A 15,961-nucleotide genomic window follows, 5' to 3' on the forward strand; every position below is an offset into this window, starting at 1 on the left:
CAGCTTGTGTTTAAGTATGCTCACCTAAAGAATATAGCAGAATTATGACTTAGAATGTGCCAGAGCCCAGGTTCTCTTGGAGAAACAGTAGCTGTTAAGCCATGATGATGATGACAATAATGATGATGATGATACTAAGAGACAGACTGAGTTTAGTATAACAAGATTTGTCTTTCCTCTCCAAAGAGCAATGAGATGTTGGAGCTGCAGAGGAGTCGGATGCGAGAGGAGATCAGAGAGTACAAGTTTCGTGAGGCGCGGCTGCTGCAGGACTACACTGAGCTGGAGGAGGAGAACATCTCACTGCAGAAGCTTGTGTCCATGCTCAAGCAGAATCAGGTGAGACCAAGGATCGCTTTAGTGTTCTTGGATTAGAACCTACATCATATCAGAGATCTTTATTTGTTTTCTTCCATGTCTTTGTCCATTCTTCCATTTGTGGCTCAGGTAGAGTACGAAGGTCTGAAGCATGAGATCAAGGTCCTGGAGGAGGAGACAGAGCTTCTCAACTGCCAGTTACAGGATGCTCTGCGGCTGAAGGACATCTCAGACGCCCAGCTGGAAGAGGCCCTGGAAACTCTGAAAAATGAGCGGGAGCAGAAGACCCACCTGAGGAGGGAGCTGGTCCACCACCTCAGCCTGTGTGATGTGGCCTACACTGGCAGCGCTCACCTCACCTTCACATCGGCCCCAGCCAGCGGCACGGGAACGCCCACCACTCTGCTCTCCCCAAAAGCTGAAGAACCAACAAGGTGCTGCAAAATGTGGTTCTGTTTGATCCTGAACACATCACTGACATTTAACAGAAGTTTAATTAGTTTGCTCATCAGTTATAACTTAATGCTCTCCTAAAATTGTAATCAGATTTCTTTGCTCATTGATGTGCGATATGTTTACTTCAGTCACTTAAGACATTTTAAAGGAATGTAGTAAACGGGGAGAAACAGAGACAAGGGTAACCAACCTAACATGGAACAGGGACGGGACTGACAGATTAGGGGAACAAAGTCAGGGTAGAATCAGGAGCAGACGCAGGTGGAACAGGAACACACTGAGGGAACACAACCAGGGAGGAACGGGACTGATGACAACGGGGAACAGGTGAGGACAAATACACAGGTAACACAAGACAGGAAACATGAGGGCAGGAAGTACCGCAAAAATACACAATAAGGAGGAAATTACTACAAAATAAAAGAGGAAGCCAACAGAAGAAAGACCACAAAACCCAACAGGTAACAGGTTAGGCATGCTGAAGCAAAGTGCATCTACAGGTTATTAACAATGACCCTCCACTCTACCCTGCCAGGTGTAATGGACACATTCAGAGTGGGACAGGAGCCGGCACAGCTGGGGCAGCACAGGCCAGGACCAACGGAGAGTGCCAGAGCCTGGGGTGGAAGACAGAGGACTTGACCAAGTCAGACCTCTACAGTGAGATGAACCTGACAGAGATCCAGAAGCTGAAGCAGCAGCTGATGACGGTGAGCCTGCTCTCTAATCAACCACTCATGAATGATTGACTCTCATTGAGAAGCACCAACTCTTTACGTGTTCAGCAGCACTGTTGTAAGGTTTATGAAACCTGGAATGTTCCCCATGTGTGTCACAGCGTCATGTGACTCTGCTGCTGTGCTAGCAGACGTCTGTGTTAGTGACTGTGGCATTCATGGCTTATTACCTTATTTCATTCATTATTCGTTACTCTGGTTCCACTCAGGTGAATGATTTGTATACAATCATGCCGACTAATTGTGTTGCTGAGTGAAGCAGTTTATGTGATTTACATAACTGATGACTGAGCAGACTGCAGCATCGGGGCTCTAGGGGACATGGATGTGCTACATTCCATGCTAATCTGCTTGTTATATTTTGGAAACGCCTGCCTTCCGATGATACTACAGGAAGGGATGTGCAAAGTTCAGTGTCTGTATTTATCACATGCAGTCATACAAGTGTAACAACAGGGAAATGCTTTTCCTGGTAGTTCTCCAAGTGTGCTTCATACAACATTCAAGAGTCAAAGGTGCATGATATTTATATATATTCAGTCTAAGAAACATACTGTATCTATTTACAGCTCTACCTAGTGCAGAGGAGAAAGAGAACTCACGTATGCCTGTGAGTGATGAGTGTTCATGAAGTGCAGGGGAGAGAGAGAGAGAGAGAGAGAGAGAGAGAGAGAGAGAGAGCATTGTGTGGTTATAGTAGTGTTGTAATGTCATGTGTGTCTGTTTAGTTATATGACTGGATGATCAGACTTGCTATGTTTAAGACGGGGCTTCAAACTTTCCTTTTTGATAAAAGGGCAGCATCAGTATTTTTGACCCTTTTAAACCTTTATGGTGGTGTTCATAAGATTTATCTTTGCAGCGTTGAAGTCACAGCACCGGGTTACATAGTTCAGAGGGCTGTGGACCTGTAAGTGAAAGACAAACGTGCTTCTCTCTGCTCAGTTCTAATATTCACAGAGGCTATAAGAAACTCTAAACTAATTCTGATTCCATAAGATGATGTTCTTTGCGCTTCTCTACTCTGACTGCTGCCTGTCTCAGGTTGAACAGGAGAAGGTAACCTTGGTGACCAGCCTGCAGGAGTCCCAGACTCAGCTCCAGCACACCCAGGGGGCCCTGAACGAGCAGCATGAAAGGACAGTTCTCCTCAGTCAGAAGGTCACCACCCTCCGCCGCCTGCACCGAGGGATCCACCCGGGCGAGGAGGCCCGCGCAGACGCTGCCTCTCAGCTCATCAATGAGGCCATGATGGAGCTGGATAGGGAGGAGGAGGACGCTGAAGAGGAGGGAGGAAACGAGGGGGACAAGAGTGGGATCGGGAGCAAGAGTCAGATGTTTCCATACCAGACTCCTGGGCTGGAGATCCTGCAGTGTAAGTACAGAGTGGCCGTGACAGAGGTGGTGGAGCTAAAGGCGGCGATGAAAGCCATGCGTGAGAGGCTGGCAATGTCTGGAGACGGAGCAGCAGAGAAGAAGCTTCGGGGAGACGTTCAGCTCCGTAACCTGGAGGGGCAGGTGGCCAGGCTGGAGAAGAGCTGCCGGGACGGACGAGAGAAGGTAACATGCAGAGGACCGTGGGGTCATGACACTCACACACTCTGGAGATGTTTACTGTTCACTCACCAGATCCATAGCTGTTTGAAAGGACTTTTGTGGATTCCTGTGCTGTTATCACAATAAAAGCTAAATGTATCTTCTACTGTGTTCTGCTATAATGAAGGTAACAGCCTGGAAAAAAATAGTTTCTTTGGTTACGATTATTTCATAACGCATTTTGTTTCCACATTTCTCCAAAAGTCATTGGAAAACACTGTCAGATGCAACAGTAAACATATTTTAGGAGCTTTAAGCAGCTTCTCCATGTGTTTAGCAGGATAATATAAGATTCCATTCAAAGGTCTACAGACCCGCTCAGTAACCAGATATCTCCAGGATAAAAAATAAAGCAACATCAGCAGTCTAGTTCAGAAATGACCTAACAATCATGACATTTGGTCGCTCTTCTCTTCTGTTAGATCTCCAGCCTGGAGCTTGAACTGAAGACGGCTCACTCAGCAGCCAGCGAGTGCCAGGTGGCGCTGAACGCAGCTCAGGACGAGCTGGTGACCCTGAGTGAGGAGCTCGCTCAGCTCTACCACCACGTCTGTCTGTGCAACAACGAGACTCCCAACCGCGTCATGCTGGACTACTACAGGTCTGTTAGAAAGACTGAGCCTGATCAACCTCCCACCATCGGCTCTGCCAAGTCCCCGCCCCCCTGCAACATCATCAGTTTACCCCTTGTGATTTGTTCACATTTATTAGTGACAGCACAAAATCACACAAGAGGCTTTAGACACTGTTAGACACTGTTTTATCTTATTTACTTTATCTTGTGGCTTCTCAGTTGAAATGCCAGTCAGAATGCATTGTGATGTAAAGTTCTCTGTAACAGGATGAGCCATTGTGTCTCTTCTTTCTTCTAGACAAGGCCGGGGTCTCCGGAGCCTCAGCTCCAGCCTGAAAGCCATGTCCTCGGACGAAAGTCGAGTTCTCCTCACGCCGCGCCTTTCAAGACGACTTGCTGCTGTCACCTCGGCAACCTCGAGCCCCGCGGAGTCACGGAGCCCCTCAGAGTCTCCATCCAAAGAGCCCCTGTCAGGGGAGGGGGCGAGGGAGGAGAAGGAAGGAGCCAGAGAGGCCCCCCAGGTGTCACTGCAGCAGAGCCCGGGACCTCGCTCACCTCTCACCGGCTCACCCAGCATCAGTGCCTCTTCATCCTCTTCATCATCTTCATCCACCGCAATGGAGTCAGCCAGCGAGCTGCGCAGGGAACCACTGAACATCTACAACCTCAACGCCATCGTCAGAGACCAGGTAGAAGAGTTTGTTTGTCATGAGGGTGTGGCTCTTTTACGGGGAGGTGTGAGCTCTAAATGCCCGTCTAGTTAAAACTCTAGATCTCTTACTATTCTTCTTTCTCCTCCTCTCCAAAACACTTCTGCAGAGAAGCTGACCTCACTTGCTTTGTATCCTCTCCTCTGTGTGTCCTCTGTCCTCTGTCCTCTGTCCTTGTCTGTCCTCTCCTCCTGAAGGTGAAGCACCTGCAGCGGGCGGTGGACAGATCTCTGCTGCTGTCCAGACAGAGAGCAGCGGCCCGGGAACTGGCTCCTCTGCTGGACAAGGATAAGGAGAGCTGCCTGGAGGAGATCCTGAAGCTCAAGTCTCTGCTCAGCACCAAGAGAGAGCAGATCGCAACTCTGCGACTGGTGCTCAAGGCCAACAAGCAGGTGAGGAGACACCAGAGGGAGACACAAACCATGATCACATGCTGCCAATGCTGTAAAGATATGAGACTCAACTCATCAGCATCTTCAGTATCAGTCATAAATACCTGTTACCTCTTTGATTGTTACTTTATTTATACACTGCATCAGGTGAGCTGTTCATAAAGGATAGATGATAGATGATAGATATTCTATGTTATTATCTCAATTCTGTGCTCCAGACTGCAGAGGTCGCCTTGTCAAACCTGAAGGGCAAGTATGAGATGGAGAAGTCCATGGTGACGGACACCATGATGAAGCTGAGGAACGAGCTGAAGGCCCTGAAGGAGGACGCAGCCACCTTCTCCTCCCTGAGGGCCATGTTCGCCACCAGGTAGGAGACCAGACAGAAGCTTACACAGCAACATGCATGTTTGTTCCCTCCAAAGATCTTTTGTTTTAGTTTCATTCCACTTCCTGTAAATTCAAGGTAACCAGTAAAGATTCTCATCTTTACTCATTCTTTCCTGGTTCAACTTTATCCTTCTGCTTCTCTGTCTCCATCCTGACCACGTGTTCTTTTTCTTTGAGCCTCCCTCTGACTCTTTGCTCTCCTCAGATGTGACGAGTACATGACCCAGCTGGACGAGATGCAGCGGCAGCTCGCTGCGGCCGAGGATGAGAAGAAGACGCTCAACTCCCTCCTGCGCATGGCCATCCAGCAGAAGCTTGCCCTCACGCAGCGGCTGGAGGACCTGGCCTTCGACCAGGAGCAAACTCACCGCGTCCGTGGGGTCAGGTTGACTCGTGGAAAGACCAGCACTTCCAAAGTAAGTCCCCCAGCCACGGCTTCAGCCTCAACCTTGGCCCCCTGTAGCCTTCCCTTTTCCATCCTCACTAGTCCAGACAGGCACCCTTGCGTTCCCCTCAGCCCCTCTGCAGTCTCTGCCGCTGCTGCCGTTCTGGCCTCAGCTCTCACATCCCCGATGTCACACAGAACCCTTTGCAGTTCCTCAGCTGACCCCTGTATGGCAGGTTCTCCGCCGTCTCTGGAGGCCTTACCCTCAGCCCGGACCCCGCCCTCCACCCCTCTGAGGCTGGCTCACTCCCAGTGGACTATGGGTGTGCGGACGTTTGTAGTTGACTCTCACAGTTTGAATGTGAACCTGTCCCCGGCTCCGGCCCGTAGCTCAGGCCTCTCCAGGCCGTACCCCCCAGACCCTCACCCCAACGCCCCGCCCACCAACTCCAGGGGCAGTCAGCCAGGCTCCGCCCCCTCTTCGCCCTACCGCTCCCCCATTCTGGGGCTCAGACGCTCTACGTGGAGCTCTTCACCGCGAACTCGCCCTCTCTCTAGTCTCACCCGCTCCTCTGTCCTCTACGGTCCTTCCTCCTCCCCTTATTCCTCCTCACACTCACCTTCTTCCTCACTCAACTACTCCTCTACCTACCATAGCCCCTCCTCTGCTTTCACCCCCTCTAGCTCTTACCTGGCCTCTAGCTCCTCCCCCTCCTACACCCATAGCTCACACTACAGTCCGCTCTACCCCAGGCACTACGGGTCCAACCGGCCCCGGCACTGACCCAGACACCTTTCACTCACTTTGAGGGCTTCTCTCCCTTAACAACACAAAAACTACAACTCCCATCATCCCTCTGTTTCTGTCACCAGAGTGGGTCTCACATAGAGGAGGACAGACTGGTTTTCAGTTTTCCAGTGCCTAAGCTTTGGCCAGTGGGTTATGAATGTTCAGTGACATTGCTCAGGGATTTGATACAAGGAGCACAAGTGGCCCTGCTTTCCTCTTTTGGAGACGGCTGATTGGTCCACAGGAGGATGTGTGCGGTGACTTTTTAAGTAAAGTTTTTAGCCTTTAGTTTTATTCTTCTCCAGGTGGCACCATGCATGCATGATGGGATAAAACACACATAGAGATGTTTGACTTCATCTCCATGTGTGAATGAAGGCCATGACAAGTTTAACTCATTACTCTGTATTCAGCATACTCTCCACTCTTCATAGGTCTCATAAGCCCTTCAGTGTAAACACGGTGCTACGTGTGTCAGCTCTGGCTCCTCCCACACGATGGACGGCTCCTCCCTCTGTCCTGTCTGTGTGCAGTCATGACAGGTCGCTGTATTCTGTCAGAAAAATGATCTATCAGTGCGTTTTTCTTTCTGTCCAGGATTCATTGTGTCATGTTTTCACCTTTACCCAAAGCTGTAGCACCACCTAGTGGTTTGGTTCTATACATCCATGTAATCAGCTACACATGTTTACGTTTCATTTCTCCTGCACTTCATTTGAAACCGTATTGATTTGAATGTAAGCAGAAGGAAGGAAGGAGGTGGAGCCTTTGAACAAAGCAAACAGCCAGTGTGGATCACATCCATACCCATGGTAGAAGTGAGCAGTCAGACCAATGAGCAGTCAGACCTGGAGGCAGCAGCTCTGGTGGGTCACTGGGGTCTGGTGTTGCTTCTTCCTCATTTCCTTGATTGAGCAAAATAAAAGACGGTACTTTATATATTGAACATACAACAAAGTGATAGGGAATGATAGAACATTCTAGTCTCATCTGGTTTGAATAAATATAAATAGTCCAAGTATCAACCAAGATCTTCACTCAGTGATTGAACACAAGAGGGAGAAAAACAAGTTATGGAAAACACCAAAATCCTCATCAATGTTTTTGTAGACAATCAAACAAATACAGACTGATGTCTCGCTCATCCAAATCTCTTGACTTTCAGGCGAGAACCAATTCACAGTAGTATTCAGTATTCCATCCTAAAGGCCAGTTTACTCTCCAGCCCTGGATACAGCTGAGGTTTGGTCTGCATCACAATCAGCTGAACAGATCTGCTTTAAAATCTCACTTCAACCCATATTAAAGTGAACATCACAACTTCACTTGTAGCTTCAGTTTCATTCAGCCATTTAACCCTTTCACAGCACGTTCCAACCGCCTCCACAATGAAGGCTTTGAACGTGGCCCACTCAGACTCCATGTCCCCAGCCTGGGAGAACCTACCAGGGTTCTAATGCCCCCCAACATCACAGCTCCCAGGGTCACAGGGACCAGCAGATCCCTCCACCAGGTTAAGGTGGCGAGCCTTTGATGCAGAGTAATTTGGTTGATTAAAACGTCATCACTTTAAAACACTCATTTTAATATATGACTTACTATTATGATAATGATAATAATAATAATAAATGTAAAGCTTTAAATATTTTTTTTCCTCAAAAGCAATGAAAACAGCAATAATGTGAAATAAGTGTTGCTAAAATTTTGCAGATAATAAGAACATTTGATTTGAGTGATGAATACTCCAGAATATGAAGAGGAAGTGATATCAGACTACTTGATGACCTCACCACTGAGGCTGACCTCAGGCCTGTACTCTGTGGCTCTGCAGAGGTTTGACCTGCAGCAGAGACTGAACACACAGGATGTTGGCTTGGTCTTGGCGCTGCACCAAACTCAGGGAACGTGTGTCACACACCTCATTCATGGAATGAAGATCAACCAAGCAGAAAGACTCTACTGATGTCACGCAGCTTTGGCACAGAGATACTTTGAAGTTCCAGTTAATGTCAAAAGAACATTCACAGTGTTTTAGTTAATACACTTGTATTATTATAAAACACTGTTGTATGTATTTACACACATGAAGTCAGGTTGTGTTGCATGTTTCAGTTTCTACTTTGACTCAATCACTGAAATACATTTAGGTTAGCTTAGCATAGAGAAAACAAGAAACAGAAAGAACAAAAGTGGCAAAGCAAACCTTCCAACAGCCCCACAGACCTTCAGACCCCACAGACCTTCAGACCCCACAGACCCCACAGACCTTCAGACCTTCAGACCCCACAGCCCCACAGACCTTCAGACCCCACAGACCTTCAGACCTTCAGACCCCACAGACCTTCAGACCCCACAGACCTTCAGACCTTCAGACCCCACAGACCTTCAGACCTTCAGACCCCACAGACCTTCAGACCCCACCTGGCTGCAGAGCTCTGTGTTCAGGCTGAGCAGACACTGCATTCAGCGCTCCTTACCTTATTTGATTCAGTGTGGCTCTGGAGCTACTGTGCTAACTCAGTCATGCTAACTTCCTGTGGTGCTGTGTAATGACAAAACGGCAACAAAGTGAAGTGCAGCTCATATTATGGATCCAAATGGCGTTTCTCTGTATTTACCAAAGGCCTCCATGTTACATGTGCATGTGCGCGTGTGTCTAGGATCATGAATTATAGATGAGGGATCTGACATAAGGCCGCAAACCAAATATGGGAGGAGGCAACAGAGAGTCAGTATTATGGATCACAGACAGACAGACAGACAGACAGACAGACGGATGGCAGATGAGCCAGATCTAACTTGTAGGGACGGAGCAGCCATGAAGGTTAAGGTGACAGTAAAATCCATCAGAGTTTAACTCTTGGCTGTAATCTGTAGATCGACACGTTTACCTATGCAGTACCTGTACAGATCATGGGGTAGAGACCATTCATGCCTGAGCAAAAGAGCACAGACGTCCTCTCAGTCTCTCAGCCTCTCAGCCTCTCAGCCTTCACTCTTTCATGTCCTTACTGTTCTCTCCTCAGTCAGCGTTGTAAGGAGACACCTGTGCCCTCTGCTGCCTTCCTTACTGGGTTTGGTTTTAAAGCATGCAGCAGTTGAATCTTATTACTGGACCTCCATCCAAATCATCAAACTGCCACTTACTGCTCATTGACATCATCTGTGTTTGTAAAAACCCTGTAAATGTAAGGACTGCAGAGCTTCAGTCAGAACCTAGCGGCATTACACAATAGGAGACATTGTAACAACACATGACAACATGACAACATGACCTGTGACATCGCGGGAAAAATGTGGATACAAATGGGAAACCACTTTGCATTGTTGGAAGATGTATTTCTCCACTTAAAATGGAATTCAGCTCCTGTTTGTGTTGAGCAAACAGTCCTGGACTCCTCACTGCACTTTAGGCAAACATCCAAGCTGACATCTGCACACATGAAGCCGTACTCCCTGTGTATGTGTGTGCCTTACAGTACTGACTGTGCCTCCACGGTGTAACACCAAATGCCTGCTGTGGATGTTGGTCAATGTCTTCTGCTGGATAAAGAAACCTTTAAAAAATATGTCAACCCTGTATTTTCCTTTTCCAGTGCTGAAAACCAGACTGTGATGGTTTCTGTGTTTTTGTTTGTGGATTCATGCTGACTGCGTTAGCTGGATGGTATCTGTCTGTACCAACCCATCATCATTTATCCTACCCTCATTTTGTTCCTGTTCCATTTTGTTCATTTGAGACTTTCTCTTCTTACTTCCAGTTTCTACCTTTACCTTCTAATGCAGACTGTTCCACGCTCCTCTGTTGCTGTTGAGAGCTGAACTCTTACCTCACTCCTAAAGTAGCTTTGGTTCCACTAGCATTGATGGGACAATCAGTATATGTACATGCCATTACATTTGGACTCTAAATGGGACAATGGAACTATTGACACCCTGATTTAAATGAGCCACAAATGAACCCAACCTTACTGATCCTCACTTGTCCAATTGTAAAGTTACTTATTTACTCTCCCATAAAGAGTTTCTCTCATCACTTTGGCTCTCCAAAGCTCGACTTCACCACACAGTGACTTTAGAGCACTGCAACACTTTGTTAGTTGGTTAGTTGGCGTTCACGAACTCTATCTCACCTTACCTACAGACATACTGTACTACAAAAATGTCCCAAGGTTTGTGGTCACTGATGACGATGATGTTGGTTGGACTGAAGAGCTTTAACTTCTCTCTCCAGTCCAATATCAGATGTCCATGTATTTAAGAATCCAGACAATGAGGCTCAGTTCCATGTTTCAGCTCCTCAGAGAGCGATGAATGAACCCCTTTATGGAAACATGAGACCTCAAAGCTGGGGAACACAAAGTTATCCAGGTAGTTTGGTAAAGATTCTGCTCTGTTGACTCTTGTGTAACTCTGTAAATGGCTCCACCCTTATGGGGGGACGTTTGTTTCATTATTCACAAACAAACAGACATTTTAGTTTCACAAATACATTTTAATCTCTCAAACCTTCTGTATCCTATCATTTATTTGTTCAGTCGCTGGTATTGCCACAATCCTAATTGTGGAATGCTCCATTTGCACAACACACAAGGAGGTTCAGTGCCTTGCTCAACAACACTTCTACATACTTGGGAACCTTCTGTTTCCAAGCCAACTGCACGACCAAAAAAACACATTTGTAAACCCAAAATGTATTTGTGAAATTGAAACCTCTTGTTGTTTCTGTGTGATTAATGAAACAAACACACCTCCATCTGCCCTCTGGCCTACAGACTGAAAGCTCTCAGAATGGAACATTGGGGCAAAGACTCATCTGACAGCTGCTTCCTCTGCCAGACCTGTGATTGGCTACTTTTGAAGTTGGCTTTGTCATCATGAGACCATGAGCGGTCTTTGCTGCTCCCTTTTGTTTATTCCACCTTAAAGCCAAAGGAGCTCAGTGTTTGCACTCATAGCTCATTTTAAAGGAGCAAACTAGTTTTGACAAACAGGAGTCCTCTTTCCATTTGTTCCGTGCTACCTCCTGCATATATGACCTCATCTACATTAGTGTAAGACCTCATGTCTTCCACTAACTTCCTCCTGGATTGGACAGCCACTCACATTTGGTCTCAGTTGGACATGATTGATGATTGTACACCTGCACAGTCAGGCAGGAGGTCTCCAGAATGTTACAGGGGTTTTGTTTGACCTTTGGAACTTACAGGAATTTCTTTTATCTCTTACTTTTGTCCCATTTTTAAAACGGCTATCAAGTATTTCATGAGTTGAGGTTGAGTTGTCTTAAAGCTGAAGCTAACTGGTCTTAAGTTAGACAGAGGGACGTCTCCTGTGGGTGAATTTGAGTTTTAGAATTTGAGTAAATATCTTGAAACCAGTGTGATCTCCTCTCTGTGACGCCCCACTCCACCCCATGACACACACACACATACACACACTCACACACACTCACACAGCACAGCCAAACGTCAACTCATCTTACACGTCAGGGCTTATTGTGCTGAAGTCCCATTAGATTAAAATTCAACAAATGATGGAGGACTAAAGTTTGTCAAATCCTTTTTCTGCCCCATAGACATCCGAGAGATTTCAACTGAAATACCACCTTAACCTGGTCGCTCGCTAATCGCTTCAGCTTTTGTGTGGATTTTATCTTCTGTGGAATATCAAACACACACACACACACACACACACACACACACACACACACACACACACACACACACACACACACACACACACACACACATTGGTGACAGTGGGCTGGCTGACCTGCCTGCTCTTCTAGTTGTATTGACTTTGGTCACAGAGTCTACATTTTATTGTATTGTTGCTGAATCCCACTGATCAAACTGGGCCTCATTCATTAACTGTGTGGGCGGACAAATCTATTCTTAACCTGTCCATGAGAACAAACTCGCCACATTTTTTAGATACATTAAAAATGTTTGTACTGATAAAAGTGAGTAGGTTTTCAGGATCGGTCTGAAGAAAATGGCTGATATGTTCTGAATGGAGGGACTGGCTCAGGTCTGCTTGGCCGGTTCAGGTCTGCTTGTCCGGTTCAGGTCTGCTTGTCCGGCCTCGTGTGTCGAGCGCCGTGCACAACACATCTCCCCAAAGAAAAGCATAGCAATACATTTCTATCTCTTTTCTCTCAAGTTAGTTTATTACACTTTTGTCAGGCTAGAGAGGTCTTAGAGCAAATCTTCACCACTGCTGAGATCACGGTGCATCATTGATACACAGATCACCAAATGCACCAGGGATTATAAATTCACAGAATGTAACTTTAGGTTGGCATCCTGGAATCATTCGTTCAGCCTTCATCTCTGGGATTGTTTACTTTGCCACACACTCCTTTAGTCCTGCATCTGCTGGCCTTCACATCTCTCCACTGACACCCATGTGTTCCTGTTGCCTCCTTCCTGGACCCCCTCAGTGTTATGGTCAGCAGATCGCTCACCTCAGTTTTGCATTTTTGTTTTCGGTGCACTTGAACATACAATATATTTTGGGCAAAGTTTTTTGGGGGGTTCATTTAATCTTTAATTCACTAGAATGTGCTCTCCGTTTAAGATCAGGTGAGGTTCATCTATGGTGCCAGGGTTCCATTACATTTGGCGTCATACTCTCGTGTCCTGGTTGGACTTTTGGATTTGGACTTCTCTCATTTCTCCTAAATGTAAGAGAGAACCCCTCTTCTCCTGATGAATGAGGCCCAGAGGCTCCCCACTCCCCTCTCATGTCCACACCTCCAGACTGTTAAACTCTATGCCACTGAATGTTTCTCTGCCTGTCTGCTCTCCGATCACGTCATATGCATGGGAACATACAGAGTATTTTAAAGGTTCATCTGTACAGTGTAACATTAATGTTCATATGTAATGTAAATATGTGTCAATTAATATTTGGTGTGGTATTTTGTGCTTGGTGGTGTTTATCATTGCTCTCCCCACGCTGCAGTAGGATTCTTTAGGTAGAAGCCTCTGTAGCCTATATAAGTTTACATTTACACAAGCATGGCTGTAAGGATTGATCACTTTTTGACGAGACAGCAAAGCACTTAACCGTATTGATATTTGGGGTAAGTAGAGTCCATGATCTTCTCTCTTTGTGCCATGTGTGCATCCATGTACTGTAACACTGTCAGTCTCTTGCAGATCGTCAGTAGCCTTCTGCCACAGTGCCGCTCATCGCTGCCACCTAAGAGTTAATGGCCGAAGCCGGCTCTTCTCACAGGTAACAGCCACTCACTCTACATATCAACACGTTCTCCCTTTATTGAACACAATCAGAAAAACAGGAGGAAGGATGTTTTCTTTGTGGTGTAAACAGTTTGCATCTAATGACTTCATGCTTGCCGTCTTCATCATCCTACTTTCATTGCAGTCATACACCTATTCCATCTTAAGGTGGATTTTTAGATGAAACTTTACTATTTCTGTGAGAGTCATAGAGAATTGTTTTGTTGTTGCTCCAAAGTGGAGCTCCAATGAGGACCGATGTAGTGTTTCTGTATGTGTGACCCAACAGGTCTTGGGTTCTTAAAGACACTTGGGTCAGTGTCTTTAGGAACATAATATGACGTAAAGTAAACTTGTTCTGATCCACTTTTCTAAGGCAGAGCATATGGGCCGCTTGTTGATGATGCTTTCTGACCGGATGCTTTTCTTTCCTGCTTGTCATAGAGCTACAATTCAGTTTTGGCCGTTGAGATGCTCTACTGCCTTCTAACTGAAGATGTGGGGCTGTGGTGTCATTGAAATGTGTCCACAACTAACAACTAACCCTTAAGAAACATGATCCTTTCCTATATGTGATATAGATCGATGTTCAAAATGTTCCTTTATGCCTGATAAAGGTTCAGGCTTTGTTAAATGTCTTCACATCAATCTATTTCTTGCTATAGACACAACTGTCTGAAAGACTGTCTGAAACTTTACACCTCAAACTAGTAAATACTAAAGTATTAAACAATACAGTTCAATCACTATCTACCTTGCTGTCTCTCCCCTTGCAGACTTGTGTTGTCCCATTGGGAGCCCTCACCTCCTGTGGGCTCAGCAGATGCCTGTTATGAGTGCCTCCTCTCTGGCTTCCTCAGTCGCTTCAGGCTTCTAAAACTCTGGAACAACCAGTGTCAAAACAGAGGACTCCCCAGACTCAGAACCTGGACTGTTTGAACCCAGACGGAGGGCTGGGCTAACATTGGTTTGGACACTTGCTACTGCCAGCAGAGCCTCAGTAGCTGAACGACACAATAATCACTTCTATCATCTATCATCTATTTATTCACTCAATCATATCCTCGTTTCATGTCATCCACAGGAGATTTGTATGTGTAAGTCTAAACATTTGAGTCTCAAACTAAATGAATGAATGTATTATAATCACCCAACTGAAGTTTGTTAGGATCAGAGAAATCCAAAGCTCCTGTGTGAATTCAATTTAACATCTCCCATCTCACAGTGCTATAAGCTCGCCTGTATGTTTGGCTCCTTATAACTCTTTATAAACACGTCACAGAAACACAGCTCTTCCAGACTCCTCCACCATGAGACTCCACGTGTTGATTACAAGTGAAAATACAAGAGAAAAAAAAGCTACCCTTCATACCCCTCCCCCTTTTAGACACCCCTGTCCCACATCAACATTAATTCCAAATAATCCATAATAAAAGTGTTAAAACAGGATATTTCACAACAGCAACATGATTAGTAACCTGGTCCAGAAAGCTAACTAACGTTTAGCTTCACACAGATCAGCTGTCAGAGATGGATTTTTACCTGTATTTTCATTTATAATGATATTGTTTTCTTTCAACACATGGAGTCTCATGGTGAAGATGTTAAGAGCTTTGCTGTGTTTCTGTGATGTGTTTATAAAGAGTTATAAGCATAAATTGACCAAAGATACAGGCGAGCTTTAACATTGATGGTCTTTAAGAGGCATGAGCAGCTTTAAAGGTTTGTGGATTGGATGGTTTTCATTTTCCAGCTTTTTGTTTAATGTTCACACAGCACATCAATTAGATTTGAGACAGTGTGGTTTGAATTCAGGGCTGATTGGTCTAAACTTATACTTCTTTCTTTGTGGACCATGAAATTGTCCCAATGTCCACCTGTAGACGTGGATGAAATTAGTTCCAAATGAAATGTAGCATGTGTGCATTTAATCATGACCAGAGTGATGTTCTTGCATCGATTAGTAAGAAATCAAAAGATAAGAAGAGATGTAATGAGAAGAGAAAGACCCTGACTGTACAACACTGTGCTGGCTGTAATGTGTGTGTGGCCCTGATGGACTGTTGCTCTTCATTCATTCAGTGATGAATTCAGCTGAATGTGCCTCTGTGTACACAATGTTGTCCTTTTTTAATTCGATGATGACAGAGAGAGTTAGTCAATAGTGCCTCGCTTCAGAACAACACAAGAGTGAAAGCAAAAAGAAGAGCTGGAGGACGGATGACCCTCAAAACAAACCCTTTGGGAAAATGCTGTTTGTCATTTGCACAAATCACGTTTGCGTTTGTCTTAATATGCAGCTAAAAGAGCAGAAGCACCACAAACCTCAGTATGAGCACAAGCTGGGACACAGGATGCAGGCC

General features: G+C 45.8%; 1 protein-coding gene across 1 annotated transcript in view; it reads left to right on the forward strand.

Annotated features, from left to right (window-relative positions):
- LOC143015161 (protein bicaudal D homolog 1-like) overlaps positions 1–14,913 on the forward strand; it is a 22,813-nt gene extending 7,900 nt beyond the window's left edge. The window contains exons 3-13 of the mRNA XM_076169155.1: positions 187–339; positions 448–752; positions 1,310–1,484; positions 2,556–3,071; positions 3,530–3,708; positions 3,980–4,370; positions 4,589–4,783; positions 5,002–5,153; positions 5,379–5,589; positions 13,515–13,593; positions 14,375–14,913. Of these exons, the coding sequence (XP_076025270.1) occupies positions 187–339; positions 448–752; positions 1,310–1,484; positions 2,556–3,071; positions 3,530–3,708; positions 3,980–4,370; positions 4,589–4,783; positions 5,002–5,153; positions 5,379–5,589; positions 13,515–13,568 (2,331 nt within the window). The 3' untranslated portion in view covers positions 13,569–13,593; positions 14,375–14,913. The remainder of the gene's footprint in view (positions 1–186; positions 340–447; positions 753–1,309; positions 1,485–2,555; positions 3,072–3,529; positions 3,709–3,979; positions 4,371–4,588; positions 4,784–5,001; positions 5,154–5,378; positions 5,590–13,514; positions 13,594–14,374) is intronic.
- Positions 14,914–15,961: the final 1,048 nt, after the last annotated feature.

Source organism: Genypterus blacodes, unplaced genomic scaffold, assembly GCF_046128005.1.
Source record: "Genypterus blacodes isolate CSIRO-AG114 ecotype Tasmania unplaced genomic scaffold, CSIRO-AGI_Gbla_v1 ptg000014l_1, whole genome shotgun sequence".
Classification (NCBI taxonomy): Eukaryota; Metazoa; Chordata; class Actinopteri; order Ophidiiformes; family Ophidiidae; genus Genypterus; species Genypterus blacodes.